The sequence below is a fragment of the Euprymna scolopes genome, chromosome 41 (genome assembly GCF_053919585.1).
Source record: "Euprymna scolopes isolate OS-2025 chromosome 41, ASM5391958v1, whole genome shotgun sequence".
Lineage (NCBI taxonomy): Eukaryota > Metazoa > Mollusca > Cephalopoda > Sepiida > Sepiolidae > Euprymna > Euprymna scolopes.
In genome coordinates this window covers 68,082-91,245 of record NC_136522.1, presented here as the reverse complement: position 1 = coordinate 91,245, position 23,164 = coordinate 68,082, and the positions used below count along the sequence as shown (strand labels likewise).

Below are 23,164 nucleotides of genomic sequence, written 5' to 3'. Positions count from 1 at the left end.
CCCCCACTCTTTATCTGTGCCTAAACCTAAACGTAGATTCCATGAACAAAGCTTCTTTCTTAGAACTGCACGCCTGTCTTCCGTTTTCCTGCTTTCCGGCTGACTACAATATGGTTGTGTTCAAGTCTAACGTAAATAAGTTCTTGATGAGCCGTTCCATATAAGTTATCAAATTTACCGAATTTTCATTACTAATGATTACTATATTGTCCAATTTCTACTGTACACTCTTTAACCCTTATCCTTGAGTGGCCTCTTGGCCTTGATAATGTGGTGATTCCTGTGTAAAAGAAAAAAAAAAAAAATGCATGCCAGCATGTAAAACTGGCATTTAACCGAATATGATGTTGATGATGATGATGATGATGATTTATAATGGTGATGATGTGTGTTTTAAATTTTTTTCATTTCTTCCGCTCATTTTTCAAATTTGTTAAAGCTGACTAGACTGGTCAGGCCTTTTGTTATAAGCCAGAGTGCACATCACTTAATGCGCTCTCTTTTCAAAACCCCACATGACATTGTGTCTAACTTCCACTAGAGACAAAGGAAAAGTATGCACTCATGCATACTGACAGAAGAAAGGTCAAATATATACACAATGCCTCTCTGCCATTTACTCTGCACACCTGGTGACATTTACATTTCTAAGCCTCATATGCATCTATCTTCTGCCTGCCATTAATCACAATCAAGGATTTGTCTGGCATATCTCAAATTAACCAACCAATGACAATTATTTGAAATCAAAGAAAAATCGTTTGCATAAAATATCTTAAAGATGAAACTACTGTTTATTCTTTATATCTGATTTTTCTTTTTTTTTTACAAATGAGTCACCAGTTATCAAAGCCCAGAGGCCACTTGAGGATAAGAGTTAATAAGTGTACAGTAGTCAATGAGAACATGTTGTAGTAATCGTTTGTAGTGGAAATTTGGTAAATTGGATTACTTAAGGGGATGACTCATCAAAAATTTATTTACATTGGACTTGAAGACAGCCATATTGCAGTCAGTTGGAAAGCAGGAAAACAGAACAGAGTTCCACAGGCGTGCAGATCTAAGAAAAAAGCATTGTTCATGGAATCTACGTTAGGTTTAGGTACAGATAAAGAGTGGGAGAAATTATTGATCGTGGTTTCAGCTAGACAAGTGTTTTTCGTGAAAATCAGGCCAGAGGGGAACCATAGATTAGAACTCAGACGAGCACTTCCCATGAAAATAGCGATAAAGCAGAGACAGGCTTGCAACATCTCTTCTGCGGGAAAGAGGTTGCAGGGAAGAGAATAGGGCATCCCCCACTAGGCTACGAAGTCTACTTTGAACTCTATCAAGGCATGATAAGCTGCTTCTACTCAGATGTGTCAATAGTACTCCATCCTTGGATGTACTTGGTTCTTATAGAGGTAGAGAATTGCATCAGCAGTGAGATATCTACTTAAGTGGTAGAATGATCCCACCATTTTTCCAGCATTTTTGGCAATGGATTTGATGTATATGTTCTATCTCAGATTAGGAGTAAAGGTCAGACCAAACAAGAGTCATTCCTTTTGATTGATGCCAGACAGGTATCAAAGTGTTGATGATAGAAAGACAGAAGCTTGGTTTTAGATGCATCAAAATTAACCAGCCACATCTTTCCCCATTGCACTATGTGATCAAGATCAGAGGAAAGAGAATCAGAGAGAACTTGGTCGTTTACTGCCTTTGAAGTGTTGCCATAGATGGTAGTGTTCTTAGGGTGTGATTTGAGAAATCATTGATGTAGATCAGAAAGAAAGTTGGGCCCAGGATTGACCCCTGAGGGACTCCAGCATTAATACTGTGAGCTTCTGATCTCTGCCCATCAACCACTACTCTTATAAACCTATCAGAGAGAAATGATTTAATAATGAAAAGATACTTCCAGCTATACCATAGCTGGAGATTTTGTGGAGTTGACCTTTATGCCAAACCCTATCAAAGGCCATTGATATGTCAAGGGCAATTGCCCTAGAAAGGAAGCATCCATCGAGAGATTTGCTAATCCTATAAAATATAACTGTTAGCACATCTGCTGTACATCTAGCAGAACAGAAACCATATTGCATGTCACTGAGGAGTTTATTTTTGCTGAGGTGGTAGACTACTTCTCTATTTAGCACAGATTCCAGCAACTTACTCATGACGCACAGGAGACTTATTATTCAGTACTGAGAGGGAGATGACTGATCACCTGAATTCTCAAATACAGGACATACTGATGAGGTTTTTCAGGGTGTTGGGAAGTAATTCTCTTTAAGACAACGCTTAAACAGCTATGTAAGTATGGGAGTTAGTTCTTGTTGAAACTTTTTCAGCACTATAATTGGAATGCCATGAGGGCCAGTTGCTTTACTAGAATAAAGTTTTTGATTAGCTTAGCAACGTTATGCACAGATATTTGTATGTTGCATAGCGTGTTTTCAGACACAGGAGGGATACGGAGGGGGGGCCCTAATCACATAGGGTAGAATTAGCTGCAAAGTTTTTGACAAATTGATGATGGTAGGGATAGAGCACACACTTCTATTCAGGATCCTGTTTGTTATTTGCCAAAATTGGTGGGAACCAAGCTGCTGCTCAGCTACTTTAAACTTGATGGATTGAGCATACATCTCTCTTGCATTGTTTATTACTCTTTTACAGAGGTTGCTGGCAGTCCTGAAGGTGGCTTTAGTCTCAGTATATCTATTACCTTGCACATTCTGGAAAGATCCATGGCTGGCTGTTAGCTTTTTGCTGAAAACTTTTGAAGGGTATGAAGCAGTCTATATCTACAAGTAGCCATTCAGTCAGACCTGATACTATGGAGGATACATTCTTTTTAAACAGGGAATGCAGAGGTAGATCTGATATAAATGTACGAAAGCTATCCCAGTCAGTCTGAGTATCGATATATTGTACGATGGAGAGGTACGTTTGAGGACCTATTACATTTCGTTTTTATCTTTATTGAGACAACAGAGTGATCAGAAGATCCCAGTGGTGATAGAATGGAAGATGAACATAGCTTAGGGCAAGTTGTGAGAAAAAGTTCTAGGAGACTTGCATATTGACCATCAGTGACCATCATGATTTCTCGATTGCTTATGGATTGTTCACAAACCTATTGCTTATTCAGATTGTTCACAAACCCACCCATGTGCCGCGTGGGGAGGTAGCAACAATCGACATCGCACTATAAAATGCGATTCTTAATTTCACTAATAAAAATCCCTCAGTTTTGCTGTAAATGTCTGCTTATACGTCTATCAGTTTTAAGGACTTGTTTTTTGTGTATAATATTTTCTTTCCGTATATTATACAGATTTTTCTATCTTTTTTTTTTCATGAAAGTGGGTGGGTGGGAAATTCTTGGCAAACGCCCTTATTTTTACTTTCACAAAGATGTATAAATAATTGTTTCTTGGTGAAAATTCAAATGCAATACCGTATGGTCAGTCATAGTGAATTCTAGTGCATTCAAAAACAAAATTCAACAACGAAATCTTAGATTGAAATTAAAAAAAAAACAAAAAAACAGTTTTATAAAATTAAACTCAGGCAGTTAAATAAGAAAGTAAATAACAGTTATATTTTAATATTTTGTTTGTTTTTGATTTCTCGACAGTTACGTATGCTACATCTTTTTCCATATTGTTTCGCAATGTCGTTTTATTTCCTGAATGAAATGCGTCCAAATGTTCATTTTTTTTCTTAGAGATACTGCCTTGCTTTTCAACAAGTTGCGATTTATTTCTAAATCCTAAGTGAAAAGACAAATTGATTTCTTTTTTCTTTTCCTCTTTTTACTATTTACTTTTAAAAGATAAATTTGTATGGAAATTACCAAAATGTTAATGTTTATTCTATATGAGTAAATGAAAAAGATTTTGTTTCGAATGTATAACAATGTTATGAATGAAATCTTATTATTTTGAATTAATGTCCCAAGTGGTAGCACTTTTTATGTTCGCCACTGTCCACACCACCGCCACCAATCAAAATCAGGGTTAGTATTCGTTTCATCTCAAATTTTGTTTCGTTAACAACCGAGAAAAACAAACAAAATAAATAACAAATATTCCGTCGATATTTTGTTTTGGGAATACACTCAGAATCCAATATGGCAGATACCTATGTTGTTAATGTATAATTACTAAAAAAAAAAAAAAAAAAAAAAAAAATACTTACTTTGCTACTAACCCTACGTCTAACTAGCAACTCCTGGGCTTACGAGTTTTTGCTTTTTAAGTTTTACTATCTTTTAAGCATTTAGTGTCAAAACGACAACTATGCAGGTCTAAAGGAAAGTAAATTTTCTTGCGTTTGGTAACAGTTATTTGTTTTATATTTTGTTTGTTTCCAATTTCTTGCCTGTTAACTACACTGATTTTTTTGTTGAAACTATATGTTACATTAAAAAGAAAACAATCATTTAATTATAAAGAAACAATAATAATTAATTAATAAAATGTTCTTTTGCAATATCAATATGCAAATTAATGAACATTGCGACTGCTATCGTATATATATATAAGCAGTATATAAAAAAATATGGTGTGCAAAGTAGAATCAATTTGAAATCGACTGTTTTGACTTTACCATTCGTGCGAAAAATTGTCTTAATTTTTGCACTTATTTAGATATTCATTATGGCATATGGCGATTTGTAGAACACTAGGTATTGGTTGTCTTGAATAACTGCACTTTGTTATGGCGCCCAATTGTAATGTTATATTTGGTTTCGTAGTTTTGTGGTAACAAATAATATATTACAAGTATTTTTTCATTTATTATCAGAAAATATTAAATCATTTTTTCGTATTTTTTCAACGTATCTCATACTACAGAATGCTACTGAAAATTTTTTTTTTTAATCTCATTTCTGTATTTTCTCCCCAATACAAATTTGCAAATCAAACGAATGGAAATTATTACAAATTTTCCATTTTTATATAACAAACTTGAATGAAATGATAAACTTAATGAAACAAGTTGAAAAGCTTTTTTGTAGATGAAAAAATAAATTCTTTTTATCTACAAAAGAAAACCCTATCTTAAAGGTTGTTGTGTTTGATTTAAATAAATTTATTTAAAAGGTATTTTACTGCCATTTTTGCTTAGGCCATTATTTTATGCTTAACATTGGTGGCAATTTATGACGTCACATTTGTCCACCATGACCAAGTACAATTATTCGGCATAACCAGAGATCATCTTTGAAAGCGAAAGTGAAACTAGAATGTATGTGTGTGTGTGTGCGCACGCATGTTTTGAAACAGCAGAACTACTAATTTTGTCAAGAATCAAAAACAAGCGACGAGCTGCGCAGTAATGAAATTGGACAGCACTTGTTTGGCAGAATTATACACATGGTAGGTTTTTAACGTGGGGAAAATATAGCTCGCTAAAAAAGAGGCATTTTCGATTGGAACAAAAAAAGATTGGTTATAAAATCGAAAACTACAAATATTTCAATCTCAATTTACAAGTTTAAGACGTACCTGCTCCGGTGTGCAAATATTCCTTTTACTGCTCGGCAGGAGAATCTGTTGTAAATGAGGTCAGAGTGGGATGCTAGCAATCGATGAAGAGGTGTGTGTGACGTCAAAAATCTTCGCACTTGGCAACGATAGGAAGAATAACGATAGGAAGAAGGCGAGGGGGCTGTGGAGAATAAGGATGACGACGACGACGATGATGATGATGATGATGATGGCTATAGGAGAATGAGAAGGGAACGGAGAGGGTGAGAAATAATAATAATAACTATAGAAAATTAGGAAAGGGAGGAAGGATACTACTACTACTACTATTAATAATAGGAGGATGAGAGGAAGGTAATAATAATAATAATAATAATAATAATAATAATAATAGCTTTAGAAAATGAGGAGAGGGTCAGATACTACTACTAATAATAACAATAATAAAAGTTATAGTTGGCTGAGTCGAGGTAAGAGGGGAATAATGGTAATTGGAGAAAATAAGGAGAGAATAGGATACTGTTACTACTACTAAATAATAATAATAATAATAATAATAATAATAATAACAAAAAGAAGAACTATAGAAGGATGAAGGGAGGTAAGAGTGGAATAATAATAATAATAAGTGTAGAAAGATGAGATGGATGAGGAAAGGGAAACAATAATAATAGCTGCAGAAAGATGAGCAAGGATACTACTACAACTACTACTACTAATAATAATTATAGGTATAGCAGAATGAAGAGGATAACAATAATAATAATAATTAAAAAAAAAACAGAAGTGAACTGTTTAGACAAAACAATACTTGTATGCACACGTCTTAGTTTCAATTAATTTTTTTAAGGAATTTAACGTTACATTTAATACATACGGTATCTCTGTTTATAATAAATAAGAATTCTGCATTAATCAAAATATAATATTTCATGCGTATTTTACAACCGGGCAAAACCAGGCGGCCTACTAGTTGTAATAATAAAAAACAGACCAGACTGTGTGGGAAAAGCACTATACTAGGAACTATTCAAACGACTGCACTTTGAACATACAGACAAATGGTACAGACACAAATCAGAGACAGTACTGGAAAACAAAGATCACAATCCTCTGGAATATGAAGGTAGAAATAGATGAACTCATCCAAGCAATTCAATAGCCAGCAAGAAGAAAAAACTGTCATCTTGTAGATTTTGCTGTCCTCATAGTTCACAGATTAAAAATCTAGGAGACGGAAGACGCGGCAAATACACAAAACTTGCCAGAGAACTGAAAGGAATATTGAACATGAAGTAAATATAATACCATTAATCGTAGGAGCACTAGGAACAATCTTTAGAAACTTGGAAAAAAGACTCGGAGAAATTGGAATCAAAGGGAAGACTGAAACTTTGCAAGAGACGGCAATGATGAAAACAGGTGAAATCTTGAAGAAAATCTTCAAATTTGAAAAAAAAAAAAAAAACACCATAAAGTATAAACACACTAACCGGCCACATGGAAGTTGCAACAGAAAAAAAAAAAAAAAAAAAAAAAAAAAAAATAAGCATAGAAGGAACATCATGCAAACTCGAGGGAACTGAAACTGAAAATAATTTCATAAACTGCCCCCCTCTTAAACCACAATGTAATCAAACCAGCTTTAGCTGGTACCATACAAAATAGTCATTAAGGGTCAAGGTGAATAGAAAGTTTGAGTAGGAAGAGCAGTATAGCAATTGCATGACAGATTTATTTTGTTTGTACATACAATATTGCTAGCACGTGATCTCCTCAAAACTTGAACATCTAAAATATCACCATTGAAACAACCTAAAAAATTTTACTCTTCTGTTGACTACTTGACCCAGAGAAGAATGAAGAAAAAGACATTCCTGAAGAATGTCTTATATCACCGAAAATTTGATTATAAAAAAAATAAATGTTTATTTCTAAAAATTCAATGTTGTACTTGTTTTCTAAATTACAAATTTATCTTACGCTATGTTTACTTGTAGTTTTTTCAATATAAATGGGTGCCTTGATACAGTCGATTTGCACCAAACTGATATGTGCACTCAAAGTTTACCGATTTTTTACCAGAGATTTTAGCGCCAAAAGATGATTCAGTTGCCAATTATATTTTGTCACTACAATATATTCTATCCTGTTCTCATTCTTTGTCAGAAGCGGCTAGACAATCCTTCCTTTCTCTGTAGAAAAAGCTAAACAAACTTTCATAAACAAAGTCTATTTCTAAGAGCATCTTATCTGCAGAGCAAAATGTCACAATTCTTTAAATTCTTTAGACTACTGTTCTTATTTGAGTGCTACTTTCATAATAATACCAAGATCAAAGTGTAGTATCTGTTCTTCAGATGCTGCACTTCCATTTCTTGTTCTCTTTCAGTAGAGGAGAAATCCTTCACGACTGAGACAATTTTTAATTTTTGTACCTTTCCTCCATGTTAAAAAACAATCCTGGTGTCTAACTCTGTCCCGTGGGGAGGCATTGTAAATAGGTACTTTCATAATAATGCCTTTAGAAGGATGAGAGGAAGTAGGAAGGGAATAAAGTGTAAATTTCTAATATGTTTTTGAGAAAAGTTTATATTTTGTTAATTTATAAATTTCTACTATATTTTAAATCCATATAAAACAAAAACACAGCAAAAAACATTAATTTTACTATTTGTTAATTACTATTTGAACAAAAAAAAAAAAAAAAAAAATTTGAAACCCACCCCCTAACTTTACTGTTTGTCAAATTATGAATCTTTCATATTTCAAATCCATTGAGAAAAAAAAAAACAGATTTTATTTTCACAGTAAAACTGAAAAAAATAAAAAATAAGAAAACAAAATCATTTTAGTTACCGCAAAACATTCACTCACTATCCAGTTTTATTGTCTGTGTTCCATTTGACAAGAGTTTGATTCTTTCTGGCTCCTTATATGCCAAGTCTCCAGTGATCACAATTGTGAAATTGACTGTACCTATTTGTCACTGTTTACAGTTTTGCCTGTCTTCTTAGGACATCTGCCTTCCGTTTTGCTGTCTAGTCTTAAGTCTCTGCAAGTACTGATATACCCCTTGATTCTTTCAACATGGCCGAACTAATGAACATGATTTGCATTTATTAGGACATTAAATTTTTGGATGGCCAATATCTCAAATAGAGTGTCTGACCTAATGCTCTGGATCTTTTCTGGTTTTCTGTTGAATATCCATCTAATCATTGTCCTGTCATTTTCCTGGACTTGGGCAAGTAAGGTCTGGGTGTGTGCTCAACAATCACTGCCATACAATATCATGCTTCTTATGCAGCTATTATACACCTTACACCTGGTAATAATTGGAATAGCTAAGGTCATTGGTAGTAACTGGAATGGCTAAAGATCAAAACCAAAAAATCGCATAAATATTCCAGCATATTTTTGGAGGTGGGTGGGTTATCACATTCAGTCAACTGTTGACCAATATGATTCTTTAAAATTACCAACTATGTTCGTTTACAGGAAACATACACAAGTTCTTAAACTCTTATATATAATCATCTGAAGTTTTAAAAATGCACAAAAATTGAAAGCAAAATACTTTGAGATGGGGTTAGGTGTAGTATGAACAAATTTACAACTTCAGATATTTAAAAAAAACAAAAAAGAAGTTTTAATTTTTCAATGAATGTGAGTTAATTTGAAAAATTTAAATTTTAATAACATTAACACGTGACCTTTAAAAGATAATCGTGTCACAAAATATGATTTGAAACAAAGTAATCTTTAATATGCATCAATTCAGGCAGACATTTATAATGTTGAGGTTGTGTAAAAACTTGAATTAAGTAAAGTCAAATGAATAAAATCTATCTTGTTGAAATAGTTTATATATATATATATATATATATATATATATATATATATTATTTCTTAACCTGTTAAAAACGAGAATAACTAACTATTGACTTAGATTGATGTCAAACTTTTAAAGTAAATGTGATATTGTGGTTATTAATCCCTACCTATGCATCGAGCAAATACCATAAAACTTAGTTCACTTCACCTAATCATAAATGTCACCCAGATTGTCCTGATAGTTTCCAAGAAAAATTGGGATAAGAGAAATTTAGGAAATATAATAAACTAGCAAGACCTGTTAACTGGTTTTGCCTGGTGGGAGCCTGTCCCCGACTTCGCAAAAAGTAAACTACCGTTGTTGTTGATGGCCACTGCTGTCCCTGAACAATTGCAGACATTGGCAGCCGAAATGAAATAGTCTGGCTTTCACTGGCAATTAGTGCTGGTTTGGGTGATACCTGCAGGTACTGTTTGAATATAAAGAAAGCAATTAAGGGAATGCGTAAATCAGTATGAATCAATAAAATTATGAAAAATAGTCCATTAGAAGAATAATGGAAAGTAGAAACAGAAGTTTTAGAAGTCAGCGATTCTCACTGTATATGAACTGTTTAGAGTGATTGAAATAAGTGATAGCAGTCCTAGCTATTCCCGTTTGTTGTTCAAGTCTTCCTCTTCTTTTCAACTCTTCCACCAATAGTATTAAATTAAATTCCAGTTTTATGTTGTCTTTTTTAACATGTAAAACAAAACAATTATGACTTTTGCATTACACTTCTTTGAGTATTGTTAAGAAAAACGACATTTGGAATAGATATCCCAAACTCCCCATGTTAAGAACAGCTTTCAGAATAGACACAACCAACCTCCCATCTTAAGAACGGTATTCGGAATAGACACCCCCATGTAAAAAACAGCTTTCGGAATAGACAACCCCCTTTAGGGAGGAGGATAATTCCTCGAAATTTAACTGTGATACTTGTCAGCATACTCACCCACAAATGCTAAAAATAAATTTTTTAAAAATTGGAGGGTGGCAGTGTTGGTAGGAGAGAAGTAGATTTGTTTATCATACGTGTGTACAAACCTGGTAGTCAGTGAATTACAGTTCTTTATATCTCTATAAGTACTTGTCTCTGCAAAATTTGAATGAGATTTTCTTCATCAGCATAGTTGAAAACCTATAAAAGTCGTCATTCTAAAGAAAATTGTAAAAGTGGACCTAATGTACAAATTTACTCACCTTCTCAAAAAAAAAAAAAATTAATGTGTGTGCATTTTCAAGAATCAGTCTGGAAAAGAAAATTAAATAAAATACTCCACAGAATCAAAAATTGGTGAAAACACAAGTATATAACAAATAAGTGTTTCCGTATGCAATGAAATTTATGTTAAAACTGTAGCATCAGTAATCAGGTAATTGGTGAAAAAAAACAAAAACCTAATCGTCAACCAGAATAGTAAATACCAAAAAAAAAGCAAAGCTCAACATGTTTTTCTCCAGGGCAGGTTTTTATTTGGGAAGGGGAGGGGAATAGTGCCATATCGGTATTTTGTACATGCTTACATTCCCAAACTATTGCTGTGTCTACATTTCGTTTAGTGTTCCGGATGTACAAAGACAGAGAAGATTGTATGTATATAGTTTTTTACTTGTGCACATTTCAGGTTATCAGTATTTAATTGTCTGTTTATGAGTGGTTAATGTTTGCATTTCTTTTTTTTTTTATTTAGCGCTAGTGTCTCATGGGGAGAGCAACCCCATTTTTGTAAACTTTTAGAAGTGTTCGTTTATTTAAGAATTAGTTTCATTCTAGAATATGAGAATTGCAGGTCTCAGCCAATCAGAAAGAGAGCCGTTATTATTCAAGATTCGGAAATAGGAAAGCATGTGTTATGTCTACGTATATCTTGGCCAGTTACGGAGAGTGTAATCACTAGTTGAAAAATATAGAATTGGATCTGGTGACAACTGAGAGCAGTGAGAGCACTAAATATTGAGAGAGAAAAATAGGAACTTCTCCTCTATAGATGTCGCAGTTGTGATGGTGTTGCTCATCGGATGTAATTTAGCATTTTATTATCAGAGTGAATGTGGCAGAAATGGTAGTCGTAAGCTACATAATGGCTATCAGGGTAGATATATTGAATTTGTCTGAGGCATTTGTTGTTGCAAACCTACATTATTTTGATCCAGAGAGCAATTTCTGCAATCAAAATATTATATATGGAGATAATAAAAAACTAAACCAAAATTAAAAAATATATACATAGACTAGCATGGTTATTTGGCATTGCCCAGGATAACAAAACAGAAGAGTTCAAAAGTGTGTAACATCTTTCTTTCTTTTGCTCACTCTTTTATCCCCTTCCTATCATTTCTCTTCTTTTCATTACCCTGCCCCTCGCTATCATTTTTTCTCTCTCACTTTCTCTGGCAACAAGAAAAAAATCATTTACAAATTACCACACAATAACATTAAGAAATCTCTCTAAATATTTTCTATGTCCTTCCAACTAATTCTTTTCTTTTAAAAGAATTAATATAAAAAAAATTGGGTGTTGGTCCAGAATTCCCCCTATATTAAACAACAAAAATACCCATGACAGAAAGCAAGTATAGTACACCAAAAATCATGTAAATTGATCATGTAGTTTTATTTCTAAATAAAAAAAACAAATTTTGTGGCTAAATGAACAGTGACAATATCATGATGCCATCTTGAAAACCAGATTATGGAACAAGTTTTAATAATTACAACTTAGGAGATTTTAGAAAACTATTCTTCATATGGGGATACTGAAAAACTTTGCTAAAATGGTTTTCTTTATAAAAATAAAAATACTAGATCAATTTACATGATTTTTGGAATACAATATTTTCTTTCCACTTCAGGTATGTACATCATACAGATTTTTCTTTATTTTTTTAATATAAGCGAAATCTGAAAAAACACCAAAAATGTACCTGTACTTTATTCGAGGCAATGCTGAAAAAGAATACATCGGCTTTGTGGGTGTGTCTTGTGTAGTTTTTATATTTTTAGCTGGACAAATAGACAGCTTTACTTTGTATAATAAAAGTAACGAAAATAAATAGGAGTAACTTTTAACTATTATTATCCAAACAGAAAAATTTTTAATAAAATATTTAATAAGAACACTATATAATAAGAAAAATAAGAACAGTTAATTGCTGCCAATCTTTACAGTAAAATATTATACAAAATTTTTTATTGACTCAATTTTGTGATGGCATTAAGTTTTTTTCTTCGAATAAGTGCTTTTCTTTTTTTACGTTCAATTTCCTCTTTGGTACAAACAGGTTTCACTTTTGGTAGAATTTCAGGAATATAACTTAAAGGTTTCTTTGATTCTTCGACTTTCTCTTCCGTTCTGTCCAAAGCTGAAAAAAAAAATAAATAAATAAATAAAAAATGAAAAAAAATAAAAAAATAAAATAGTGTTTTAAAATAAATTTAATATTCATGGTATCGGAGACAAGCGAACTTGAATGTCTAGCAAAACAGAACTTCTGAGTTTATCAAGTAAAATGTTCCAATTTTTTACATCAGCAAATAGTCAAAGAGATCCTCACTCCCCGCTCCTGCTCACTCTAAAACATTTCAATATTTTAAAATATCATTAGGATCTGCCAGACCTCATAAACTCTAATCCACCATGACTTTATATATTTTTTATTAAACTTCACATTTCTCAATTAGTCGTACAAATAGCTCATTACTAGAAGATAAAACATGCAATTATAATTTTGATATATAAAAATTGTTTTCCTTGGCTTTGAGTCTGAACCTGCTATCTTAACTTTTCTATACTTACTAACCTAAGAACTCTCATCTATTCTTTCAACATGGCCATATCATCAAAGTCTCCTGTTCTGCACACATCTCCCTATATTGTCCAAATTTAATCTTCTGAGGTTATCAGAATCACATCCATTGCATAATTCTCATACAATTTCTCTCCATGCAATGCATGTCTTGTACCCTTACTGGCCCACCTTCACTTTCATATATTATCACATTGCAATAACATTCTTGATAGACTCTTCTGTTGGTCAAAAATAGTAATACTCCGCTGGTTAGTAATGATAGAATTTCTCTAGGTACTTCTGCAGCTTAAATCATTTTTCTGTGAGTGTTACTTGGCAGACCCAGAAAATGCCAAGTGAGCTTATTCACTGAGAAACCGAGTAGCAAAAAGAGATGCAAGCAAGCAGACAACACCAAATTGAAAGGGGGAAAAAAAGGGGAAGAGTTTCATCACGCTTCAAACAAGTCTTTATTCTTGTGACAAGAAAGGAAAATGAAATGTTTTCCTTCAACTGGCAGAAACTACTATTCCTAAGGAAATAACCTATTCTCAGGAAATCATAAGTTGTTCCCCACCCAAGTGTAACCCTAACCCCTCCCCACAATAAAAGTAAAAAAAAAAAAAAAAGAAAAGAAACGTATTTTCAAAAATTTCAGAAAATGCATTAAAAAAAAAAAAAAAAAAAAAAAAAATCAAAACTTTTCTTTGAGAAAATCTCAAAAATTGTTCAAAAATACAAAAAACAAAAATTATATTCCCAAAATAGAAAAAAAAATTGTTCTTTATTCCTTAAAACAAAACAAATACTTTTTGATTAATTCAAAGAAAAATAACTTTTCATATAAAAAAAAAATTGAAAAAAGTAGGAAAAAAATGTGTTCATTATTTGATAAAACAAAACTTTTATTACAAAAAAAGAAAAAGTGGACAATAATAAAAAATAAAACAATTTTATGAATTTATTGCGGTAGTTTGTTTATTTTATTATTATTTTTTGTTTCTGTATTGATTCTGTTTGCTCAGTATAGTCCAGCCGTCTTCATCATCCATCGGGCATGGCCGAGCAAGACTCACGGAAAAACGGGATTCAAACTGCAGAAGTACCATTCCCTAAACTTACTCCATCGTCCTATCTCTTGCAATCATGTTCACACCTGCTTCACCTTATTCTCTAATGGTATTACCAAGTTAACAAAATTTCTTGACAACCTCAATAAGATCACCATCCAAATACACTTTGTCCATATCTAAGTTCTTATCTATCTTCATTGTTTTACTCTCCTTGTCCATAAACTGGTTATCTCTCTTTCAATTTACTAGGTTTAGGTCAATGAACACATGAAAGTAATAAAAATAGACCCGAGAAAAAGAGCGATTTTTAAAACTCTGGCTAGGCATAGGTTAAATTAGAAATCAATTTCTTAAACCTGTTTAACACATATTGGTGCGTAAAACATGTTAGATCAGATATGATTCCGATTTTTATCATCTTGTGATACTATGAGACCCCCTCCCCCTTGTCTTAAGAAGTGATTGATTAAAAATAAAGAAAATATGTTTGAAGAAAAAAAAGCCATAAAAATGAGAAAAAATAGTTTATTAGCAGAAACAAATTTATAGGAAATAAGATTAGTAAAAAGACAGTGGGAGAAGTGATTTATCAAAGAACACAAAGGTGGTCGGAAATGTTATGGATGAATCAGATAGAAGTGCTTAAGAAGTTGAACCATTTCTATTTATCAGTCACTCTGAGATAAAAAAGAGACTTTTAGCATTTCCAAATTTGAGGCAATAAATTTAGAAGTCAGTTTACGGACAGTTTTGAGTTGATGACAGTTTTTAGTTAGGGACAGTTGACAACAGGTTGTTGCTCGGAGTAGATTGGAAGAGCGGCCTCGACAGACAACTAAGATGTAGACATTAGGGTTTAGAGAGTCAGTTTCCACAATGATATCACACACACAAATTACAAAAGATATTTGCAGAATGTGTCAGAGTCTGTGTTTTTTCTTGTTTAATATCTTTACATTTGTAAGCCAGTGCTTGCACCCTTGGGAATCACTAATATGACAGAAGACAACATGGCCAGAACAAGAATAAGAGACGAAAATGAATAGAAAATTATGGCAACAGTCTTGGGACAACAGTTGTCAAAAGAGGGACACATGGTTTTACAATCTGCATTCTTTGAATTTTGTGAGCAATCATTTCTAGTTCTTTCTGTAAAGCGTTTACTTTAACTTATTATTTGAATAAGTGTCAGTTATCTCTCCCTGCCAATAATGTAAACAAAGATTACAAAATGTTGATGGATTTTCAACAAAATCTAATGAATGTAATATATGACTCATGAAAATTTGCGATTTTTGTCAATTTGGAGAACATTTTCAGCTCCATACAAGCAGCCAAACTGCAACTTTGTTGAGGTGAATCAAATAATAAACTATTGATTACTATTGATTAATTTTGTGATTAAAGTAATAAAAAAAATTCATAGACCAGATCCCAGATAGGACAATGGCCTGCATATGTGGAAGTTTGGGATTGGCAGATTAGAAATTGACACCAATGATGAAATAGTCTTGAAATATCCACTTGCTTTTGACCTTGCTATTAGAAACACTTGAAGAAACATAATAGCCATTTTATTTGGTAGGTAATGAAGAAGGTTAGAGTGGATCAGTTGATTGTACATTTTGTCTAAGGAATGTACATTAATGCTTGGAGCAGAGTTTGCAATGGAGATAATTATAGTGATGAGTTTTATATGCAAGTTCAAGTTCATCAAGATTCTGTACTCAGCTCCCTACATTTTATCATCTTTTTTGGACTGGGACCATGAGGAGGCTTATTGTTTCCAGTGAGAAGTCAATGATGAATAGCTGTTGTGATATTACAAAATAATTTTCAATGGTTATCGAAAGAAGTGGAGAGTACTAGAATTCTGGGGAGACATGTTCTCACTCAAACTTCAGAGAACACTACTTGGTATTGAGATATTTATCATTTTAGCCGGCTAATTTTCAAGGTTCAAACCTAACATTCCTTTTTTTCTTTTAAACTTTATTTATACTGAAACTCGCTGCCATATAATGATCTGTGTGAAAATTCTTAGTAAATAAATAATAACAGACAGCTTAAAAGGCCATCCACGGAATGATTTGGAAGCTAGTATACTTACATTCAGCAAATTTCAGTATTTCTTCATCTTTATCACTAAATAGATCATCAAACGAATTGTCCAGGGGATCAACTGCAAAGATAAAATTATATATATATATATATATATATATATATATATATATATATAAGTAATCAAACTCAAGTGTAAAATTTAATAAATGTTAAAAGTTTACATTGTTCCTATATTTAATTGAAATCAGTTATACATTGAGATATTTTCAAACAAAAACAAAACATAGAATCTTATAAAAATGTAAATTAGATTTTAGTTATAAAACCTGAATCTTATACTAATGTTTTAAGAGTTACATTATATTAGTGGTGGAGGTGGGGGTTTGCCTGGTCATAAAATACGCTTAAATAAGACATTTTAATTTGTCCAGATTCATATATTATTATAGAGTTGTGATTTCAAAAGAAAAGAAAAAAGTATTTGGGTATCATTCAAAGCTGGTTACATTACCACTGTACCAACGTGACATGCATATGAACTGATTAAATATAAACTAAGGTAGAAATGTATGATCTTTTCAATTTTGACCCCTTTTTGGCCCCTTAAAAACTATTTTAACTGGCTAAATACCCATAAAAGAATGGTCCATAAAAAATCTAATCATTTGAGGCTTTTAGCGCTGCTCTGCGACTTTTAGTTTTGGAAAAGATGGTGTTTGTAAAATATGGAGAAAGACAGACATAGTGAGTTTTATAAATTAGATTAAAATCTAACAGCAATTTACTTTGACAGGCTTGCTAAATATTTACTGATTATCTTTCTTGCTTCTATTTTATTTTAATTATTTAAATTTATCTTTATTTTCATTAATGTTTAAATACACTATGCTCCATGGAACTGCGTCAACATTTGGGAAGAAATGTTAAGAAGTGAGTATGTGCACCAGCTTCCAAATGCACACGCTTCTATGCACGTCTGGGCATAACAGCATGAGAAATTGCATATTAGAAGATAGATGTTAACCACATAATTTTTATATGAACATGCATGTGTATCAATTAACTGCATAGACTGTGTTGATCCTGTTTGTGGTGCCAGTTCAAAGTTATTGTTATATTCAGTCAATGCTGCAAGACAGAATTCTCACTTCAAATAAATGATAACTCTTCTTTAAAAACAATTAACAAGATTTATTTTCATTTGTAGGTTACAATGTTATTTGTTTTCTTAGGTTGAATAGCAGACTTGCAAAACGAGATTTTTGCCTGACCAAACTCAAGTATAAGTTTCTTAGTTTAGAGCAGTGGTTTTCAACCTTTTTGCAGGCGCAGATCCTGTGAGATTCTCATTTTTCTTGTGGATCTTCATATACATGAATGTATATAAGGAATGTTTTTAATAAAATCTAAAAGGTTTATATTCACAAAAACACAATACTATTAGGTTGAGAAGAAAGTTCTTATGGAATTTTTAATTTGGATTATAAATGATATATTTTCAAATAAGTTTTCATTATAATACCTTTATTTAATATATCATTTTAAAGAGGGTTTTGTGCTCTATCTAATCATTTAAATTACAATCGTTTTAAAACAATTTTCTTCTTTTCAGAATGTTGAATACAAGATGGAAAAAAAAGCAAATTCGCACAATTTTCTTATTTCAGCCCAAGCTAGGCTGAAAAGCTACTGAAACAGTTTGCGATATCAACAAAGCATATGGCTCAGCAATCACTACTGAACACACATCATAATGGTGGTTTAAGAAATTTTGTTGTTCACAACAATCAATTAAGAGTCTTAATCGAAGTCAATCACGCACAACTGTTTGAGAATTAGACGTAATGTATACGATTTCCAACACTTGAGAGATTGGAAAGAAAAAAAACTTGATAAATGAGTGCCTCACGAACTGAACAACAACCAAAAGAAACACTGTTATAAAATATCATTTTCTCTTCTTTTATGCAACAAAAATAATCAGTTTCTCAACCGGGTTGTGACTTGCGATGAAAAGTGGGTTCTTTATAACTGGCGATGCTCAGCTTAGTGGTTAGACGCCGATGAAGCTCCACGATACTTCCCGAAGCCAGAGTTGCACCAAAAGAAGGTCATGTTGATTGGTGGTCTGTGATGGTCTCATCTATTACAGATTTTTGAATGCAGGCAAAACTAATATGGCAGAAAAGTACTGTCACTAAATGAATGAAATCCATCAAAAACTTCAACAATAACACCCAGCAAAGGCCATATTCTCCTTCACGACAATGCCTGAGTGCATGTTGCTAAACCAACCCTGCAAAAGTTGAATGAATTGGGCTATGAAACTGCTTCATCTACCATACTCTCTAGACTTCTCACCTACTGACTACCACTTTTTATCAACATCTTTCTGCCTTTCTGCCTGAGAAATGCTTCAAAAACCTAAGTGATATCTAAAACGTCCTCAGCGACTTCATCGCTACCAGAATGCAAGATTTTTACATTACTGGCATAAATACACTTGTTTGGCATTGGCAAAAGTGTGTTGATTTTGATGGTGCTTATTTTGATCAATAAATTTTTGTTTTAGCTGAGATATGTTCATCTGAATTTAAAAGTTACAAACTGCAAAAGCTGTCAACCTGATATCTAAATTTTTTATTTAAGAGAATTAAAATTAATATGAAATTTGACCATGATGATTTTCGAACAGAATTGGAAAAGCAAAACACTGTGGTAAGAAAGAGAAAACAAAATGAAGAATTTCTTAGTTGTTTGTTTAATTTACCGTCTTCTGTTCACACAGTAGTGTTTGTAAATAAAATATTTTTCATGTTTTTTTTTTACTCAAAGTGTTTCTTCAGTTTTTATTTTTGCTCCAAGTGTTCAATTTTTTGTCATTTCATTTCCTGTTTACAGCATTTTGCTTCTTTGATCAACAAGGTCAAGGTTTTTCACATTAAGATGAAACAGATAGAAGACAGACATGTTGGTTAGTTTTTACCTAATGTTTACATATTTCAACTGTGTATTTCCTGAGTTTAGATGCTTAAAACGAAAAAAATTTTTTACTCCAAATGACTCATCATATAATGATGAGTCATTTTGAGTAAAAAATTTTTTTTAATGTCTATTATTTTCTTGCTATCCACTCAATACAGTATTTAGTGACCTTACCCGTTAATAAAGGTCTCTTGCTTCAGAGGAGAATGATGAGTTATCTTGGTAAGAGTCACTAATATATTGATATAACCTGTTTTTTATTTTCGTATCTGTTGATGTTGCAGATCACCTTGAAGAACTTCGCAGATCCTAAGGGATCTGTGGTTCACTAGTTGAAAACCACTGATTTAGATCCTAAGAGCCTCTGTCTCCTTCTTTCTTATCTTTGGATTAGATTTAGCTTACTCTCAGTCATCCAACTCTGACTGCCTAAACCTCTCTCCACTGCACATAGGCTGGAATATGTGTACTTTTGACTGAAATTTTTTGATTCCGACTGAAACGGGCCTATCTACAGACAATTTATGAACATTATTTTTCTCAAGTAGGTTGTTTTTGGTATAAATCCCCATTTATAAAGACATTACATGTGAAGAGAAATAAAATTCTGGGTGGCTGGACTCCAAAATCAAAGATATCTTAAATTCTTTGTGCCCCCCACTCTCCATCTTCTCTTGGTCCAAATTCTTTCATCTACAGTAAGTCTGCTACTCATATGCATCAGAAACACGCAACATACTAAACATGCATGTTTACACTTATATCAGATTTTTTTCCCAAGATTCAGACAACAGCCAAGTAACAGAAAAGAAAAAAATACTTACCATTATTATTTTCCTCTGAAGTTAAAGTGTACGTAGCTGATATAGTTGTATTTTGTTTGTTATTGTTTTTTAAACTTTTGAAATTGTAAGACTTCTTTTTTGTTGTGGTTTCATTTGTAGTTTTGAATGGTTTTCTTGGAGATGGTTTCCGAAAAGAATCCGACATTGGTATATCTAAAAATTCCAAGAATGCATCAACTGAGGTTTTTTCTATCACAGGCAATTTTTTGTCAGTTTTATGAGCAACCGTGCTTGCTGTTACTGGACGAGGTAAGCCAACAGGATTGTCAGTACAAATATCTTTTCTTGAAGTATTATCTTTGTTATCAACTAATCCGACTGAACAAGATATCTCTTGCTCTGTAATCTGAGATAGAAGTTCATCTGTATCGCTGTCTGAGAAGTCATCGTCTACATCGTTAGTATTGCCACTGTCAGTTTTAACAGTAAAATTAGAAGTAACAGAGTTGGCTGATTTGCATGTGTTTGGGAATGCACCATTAATTTCAGCCTTTCTATCTGTTGTATCAGACGTACATTCCTGGCTTGACAATAAATTCTTGTAACAGTTTTGTTGCTTTTTATTATCAGGTGAAAACTTGTTTTTTTCAATTTTTGTATTAGTTTTATTTTCACTTGTCTGTGCTACTTTAGCGATAAAAGACTCGTCACAGAAAAGCTCATCATCACTCCAAGATGTTTCTTCGTTGTTTGTCAAGGCAGAATGATCAATGTTTTCATCAATAGAAACTACAACCTTAGAATCAGATGATGATGCTGGTTCACTGATCCTTGGTAGACACTTCTTGATGGAAGTTGGACTAGAAGTGACAGTTCCTTGGTTCTCTGAAGAAGTTCTTTGAAGTGGCAGAATGCTTTCAAGGGAATTCATGACCCTGAAAGATTAGAAGAAAAAAAAATTCATTATCATCACATTTGGTTTAATGTCCACATGCATTGGATAGTTTTAAGAAATTACTTCCAAACTAAATTATCACTAGCCAAAAAAAGAAAAAAAATCTAGCTTGATGTCTAATGTGCAATGAATCATATTAAGAAGATTCAATGTGTTAGCTGTTTAAATGAAAAGTCAAAAATGCATTTTCATGTCATTTTTGCACATCTATTGAGAAGTAATGGAATCTTGTCAATTTAGTTGATTGATTTGATGTAATAATTATTACCTTCATTTATCATCATGCATGATATTCAGTTTAACATCCGTTTTATATGCTAGCATGCATTATATGGTTTGAAGAAATTGACTCACGAACTAACCCATCTCCGGTCAGGTTTTCGTTTATTCTTTTTTTCTATCAAGCCCATCCTTATCACTTTCATATCTTTTGTTAACCTTCACTGTGAACTGAACCTGCTAGTTTAGTTAAACTTCCATATCTACTAACCTCATCCTTTTTTTTCAACATAGCCATACCACGAAAATCTCCTATTCTGTGTACATTACCCTATACTGTCTATGCTTAATCAGAGAACATTAGAATTATGCTCGCCTTTAAGACGAGCATTATACATCCATCATGTCGATTTCATATCATTTCTCTCCATACAATGCATGTACTCAACCTTCATTGGATACATTTTATTTCCATATATCATCACACTGCATACACATGCCTGATAGACTCTTCTTTTGGTTAAGTGATAAGACTTTACTGTTTAGTAATGGAAGAAGTTTCCTGAAATTTTCGCCATACATTCCTAACTCTTATAATCACACTAGCATCTTTGCCCAAGATTGTCAGAAACAGTTTAGAGTTGTGTTCAAGCACCACAATGAAAGGAAAATAATTTCTTTTTTCTTAAATACCTTTTATGATTCTTAGCATCATCAGTTAATTTGTCTTCAGCTGTAAAAAATTAAGAACATTTTTATTGAAAAGACTAATATATATATACACACACGTTACCTTTATACATCATAAATATAGAGGTATATATGTATATGCGGGAGTTAAAAGAATAAGATAGATTCTTTAAGAGGAGACTTTTCGGGATAATGCAAAGCTGAAGAAATTGCTTTGGAGCCTATATAGAGTATCAATAAAATAAGAAAATGACAATATAAAAATATATACTAATATATATAGATTTATTTGTTTATTCAATATGGATGATACATCAATTAGGAGTGTAGGAGAAGTAAAACTCTTTATACAATGGTATTTCACAGCCTAATGCTTCTCATCAGAATAGGAGAAAAGATGTTAGGTAATATACTAGGGATGCGACGTCTAGCAATAGCTACATCAGGAGTGAAATAATTGTGCAGTTAGAGATTAAATATTGGAACTGTTTGTGGATGGAATTTGGAGAACTAAAGTGATCTCTGTGATATAAGAGGAATAAAGCTTTTATTATATAATGAAGATAGGTGTATGCCATAGTGGGTTTAATATATGTGTGCATATGTGCATCTAAACTCTCGGGAAGAATATAGGATAAGTGATTGAAAGATGTTTATTTGATATGTATTGATGAGTTATACCTATGGAAAGGATTTACTTTAAATAGGGAATTTTTGCTAGGTCCATATATATTAGTAGTACTAGGGGTATTGGAATTATAACAGTATTTAAATAATGCACAAATTATTAGAAATGATTAATATAATAAAATAAAGGTAAGAAGCTAAAGTATAAAGGATTAAGTATCAAAAAATATAAGTGAATAAGATAAATTATAAAGGATTAAGTATTAAAAAATATGTGAATAATAAATTATAAAGGATTAAGTATCAAAAAATATGTGAATAATAAATTATAAAGGATTAAGTATTAAAAAATATGTGAATAAGAAATTATAAAGGATTAAGTATCAAAAAATATGTGAATAATAAATTATAAAGGATTAAGTATCAAAAAATATGTGAATAATAAATTATAAAGGATTAAGTATTAAAAAATATGTGAATAATAAATTATAAAGGATTAAGTATCAAAAAATATGTGAATAATAAATTATAAAGGATTAAGTATCAAAAAATATGTGAATAATAAATTATAAAGGATTAAGTATTAAAAAATATGTGAATAATAA

The 23,164-nt window shown here is 32.2% G+C and overlaps 2 protein-coding genes across 2 annotated transcripts in view; both read right to left on the bottom strand.

Moving 5' to 3' along the window:
- The window catches only part of LOC145266285 (neuroendocrine protein 7B2-like), a 44,025-nt gene extending 38,204 nt beyond the window's left edge, over window positions 1-5,821 (bottom strand). The window contains exon 1 of the mRNA XM_080121828.1: window positions 5,508-5,821. The gene's annotated coding sequence lies outside the window, so the exon portion shown is untranslated. The remainder of the gene's footprint in view (window positions 1-5,507) is intronic.
- A 6,466-nt stretch (window positions 5,822-12,287) lies between these two features.
- The window catches only part of LOC145266283 (uncharacterized), a 47,366-nt gene continuing 36,489 nt past the window's right edge, over window positions 12,288-23,164 (bottom strand). The window contains exons 6-9 of the mRNA XM_080121825.1: window positions 21,936-21,975; window positions 20,108-21,003; window positions 16,345-16,416; window positions 12,288-12,735 (exon numbers count right to left, since the gene is read on the bottom strand). Of these exons, the coding sequence (XP_079977951.1) occupies window positions 12,563-12,735; window positions 16,345-16,416; window positions 20,108-21,003; window positions 21,936-21,975 (1,181 nt within the window). The 3' untranslated portion in view covers window positions 12,288-12,562. The remainder of the gene's footprint in view (window positions 12,736-16,344; window positions 16,417-20,107; window positions 21,004-21,935; window positions 21,976-23,164) is intronic.